Raw genomic sequence first — 2469 nt, forward strand, 5'->3', positions numbered from 1 at the left:
AACTATGAACAAATTCCTATGCACACTGCACATATCTTATTTTGAAGTAAAAAAACAAAACGGGAACAAATACAATATTTGTATTTGCATGTAGCCCGCGGGCCGTAGTTTGATGACCCCTGCTCTATCTACTGAGCCAAACCGGCTAGGGATAACACTTGTAATTTTTAACTGTGAACTGTGAACTGTCACTATCTCAATATCAAGCAAAAGTTTTTCATTGTTTTTTTTAATATGAAGCTTTTGAGGGATGAGATGAGAGAGGAAATTGGCCAGTATTTAGAATCTGAGAGCATTGTGATGTAAAAACCTTTTAGCCTCATAAACCCTGTCACTCACACCCGTTGCCTTGTCATTTCCTAAACACAAACCACCTCTGATCAGAGAACAAAGTCACTGTTGTGGAAATTACACTTCGGAATGAGTTTAACCTGTGGCTTTGCCAATGCAGAGTCTCAGTTTGTTAGTTTTTCTCTTTAGGAAACAAAGTAATTATTATTTCCAGTTACCAACAAAAACGATTCTAATGTAAAATAAACACATTAAAACTTAATATGGACCATATTGGACAACCACCACCAGTTTTATTTAAATAACCAGATCAATTACTTTTTTTCTTGCTCAGACCTATGTAATGCTGAACATAGTAATTTTCTTGTAGATATGAGACTGCCTCTTCTCCAGATTTTTGGGGGGAGGGGGGAGAACTAGGATAAAAAAGTAATTATTATATGAGAAAAGTGAGCAGCACAGATTTAGTTACGTAACAAAGACCCCTTTTCCCGTGCGGACCTACAGCACCGTTGGTGCGGAAAAGAGGGCTCCCTGGTCTTGTCCAAGTCTCGCTTTTGGAGCCGCAGTCCCATTTTCCAGGCATGGACACTGTGCCTGTGTGTCTCCCCCTGCGTGGCGGCCCGCAGCCAGCGGAGCCTGGGTGCAGCAGGCGGCCCAGGTTACCAGGCACCCCCCGAGGAGGAGAGAAAACCCAGCGAACCAGCCCAGGAAGAGGGCTTCCCCGAACTCCCACCTGGGCACCACCTCCGGGAGGGTCTCGTCCCAGAACTCCTGCACGGTAACGTGGGCGACCCAGGAGACCGGCACCAGGACCCCGACGCCCGCCGTCCAGAACAGGACCCCTCCCAGGATCAGCAGCCGCTTCTTCCGCTCTCGCTGTCTCTCTCCGACTCTCAGGCAGTCCAGCCCAGACCCCGAGACCAGCAGGCCCAGGAGCCCCAGCCCGTGGGACAGGAACATGAGGATCCTGGAGACGCGGAGCTCCACGGGCAGGGCCAGGAAGGAGTCGAAGTCCTTGCATTGCCTCCCCACCTCGTCCCGGACGACGCAGGCCTGCCACAGGCCCAGGGTCCAGTTCTCCATCTCGTTCAGCTCCAGGTTCAGGTTCTTCCAGTGCGGCAGGTAAGTTGTGATCATGGATAAAACCCATCCCAGCACAGACAGTACAAGTCCAACGAATTGCATGACCACTCTCAAGACTAAAGCCATCGCAGCCAAGCTCGCGCCTTCCGCCACCCCTATAGGAGCCGCTGTCTGTGGGGACAGCGTGTGCCGGTTGGCCTCGGGGCAATGCTGCCTGGGATATAAGCTCGGGGCATTGCTGCCTGGTCATTCGCTCCTTGGCCACTCTGAAGTGCGTGTTTGTTCTTGAATATAGTGTTTCATGTAAAGGATGAGGGGCTCTGCGAGAACTGCGCGTTAGGCCTTCTGATAAGGAGCTGACCTGCTGGTAAAACTATACCCCCAATGCGCGATGGTACGAAGGCTGAGGATGAACAAAGGGGCCTCTGTGACCCTCACCCTAAAGGACAACAGAAATCTTTGTGCTTCAATATGGATTAATTAGATTTTAAGTGGTGATAAAAGGCCAGCTCTCTGGGTAACAGGACTTCATTGTGGCAGCTGAACCTGAGATTTCAGGATGCAGAACAAGCCCCTGCAAGGAAAGGCAGGCTCTCCCTATAATCTCCGCTCTGCAAGGACCTCCTCAACCTACACAGCGCCTGGCCCCCGCTCTGGAGTGTCCCGGGAACTCAGGACCTGGCAGGAGCAGCGCCCTCAGATTCCTTTGAAAGGTGGACGCGGGTTCACTGGGTTAGTTAAAATGGCACGACGGAGGCGGGTGCCCAGAGGTGCCCAGTGAGGAAGGGAGCGTCCGAGAGTCCTGGATGTCCCTGGGCGATGCCCCAGTCCTCGTTAGGGACTTGTGGTACAGCGTGGTTTTTACTCTCCCAGAGGTGTTTCCTGCCCAGAGCTGAGCTGTCTGTTCTGCCACTTCGGAGACAAAGCCGCCCGCATGAAGATCCAGCCGTTCAGGACACAAGACTCTGAAAACAAGGGCCACATGGCTGCCCTTTGAGGTTTCGTCTTGTTTGGTTTTTGCAGCCACACCTTGAGAGCACACCGCAGAGCTGGCCCCTCAGGCAGGACAGAGGCCGGGCCAGGTTCCCATGT

At 51.9% G+C, this 2469-nt stretch overlaps 1 protein-coding gene across 1 annotated transcript; it reads right to left on the reverse strand.

The window, feature by feature from the left end:
* Nucleotides 1-792: 792 nt before the first annotated feature.
* Nucleotides 793-1503, reverse strand: LOC139005820 (putative claudin-24). Its single transcript, XM_070408033.1, has one exon. The coding sequence runs from the start codon at nucleotides 1501-1503 to the stop codon at nucleotides 793-795; it is 711 nt and encodes a 236-aa protein (XP_070264134.1).
* Between the last annotated feature and the right edge of the window lie 966 nt (nucleotides 1504-2469).

The sequence above is a fragment of the Myotis yumanensis genome, unplaced genomic scaffold, assembly GCF_028538775.1.
Source record: "Myotis yumanensis isolate MYYU_CA2020_CCGP unplaced genomic scaffold, mMyoYum1.0.hap1 SCAF_3, whole genome shotgun sequence".
NCBI lineage: Eukaryota > Metazoa > Chordata > Mammalia > Chiroptera > Vespertilionidae > Myotis > Myotis yumanensis.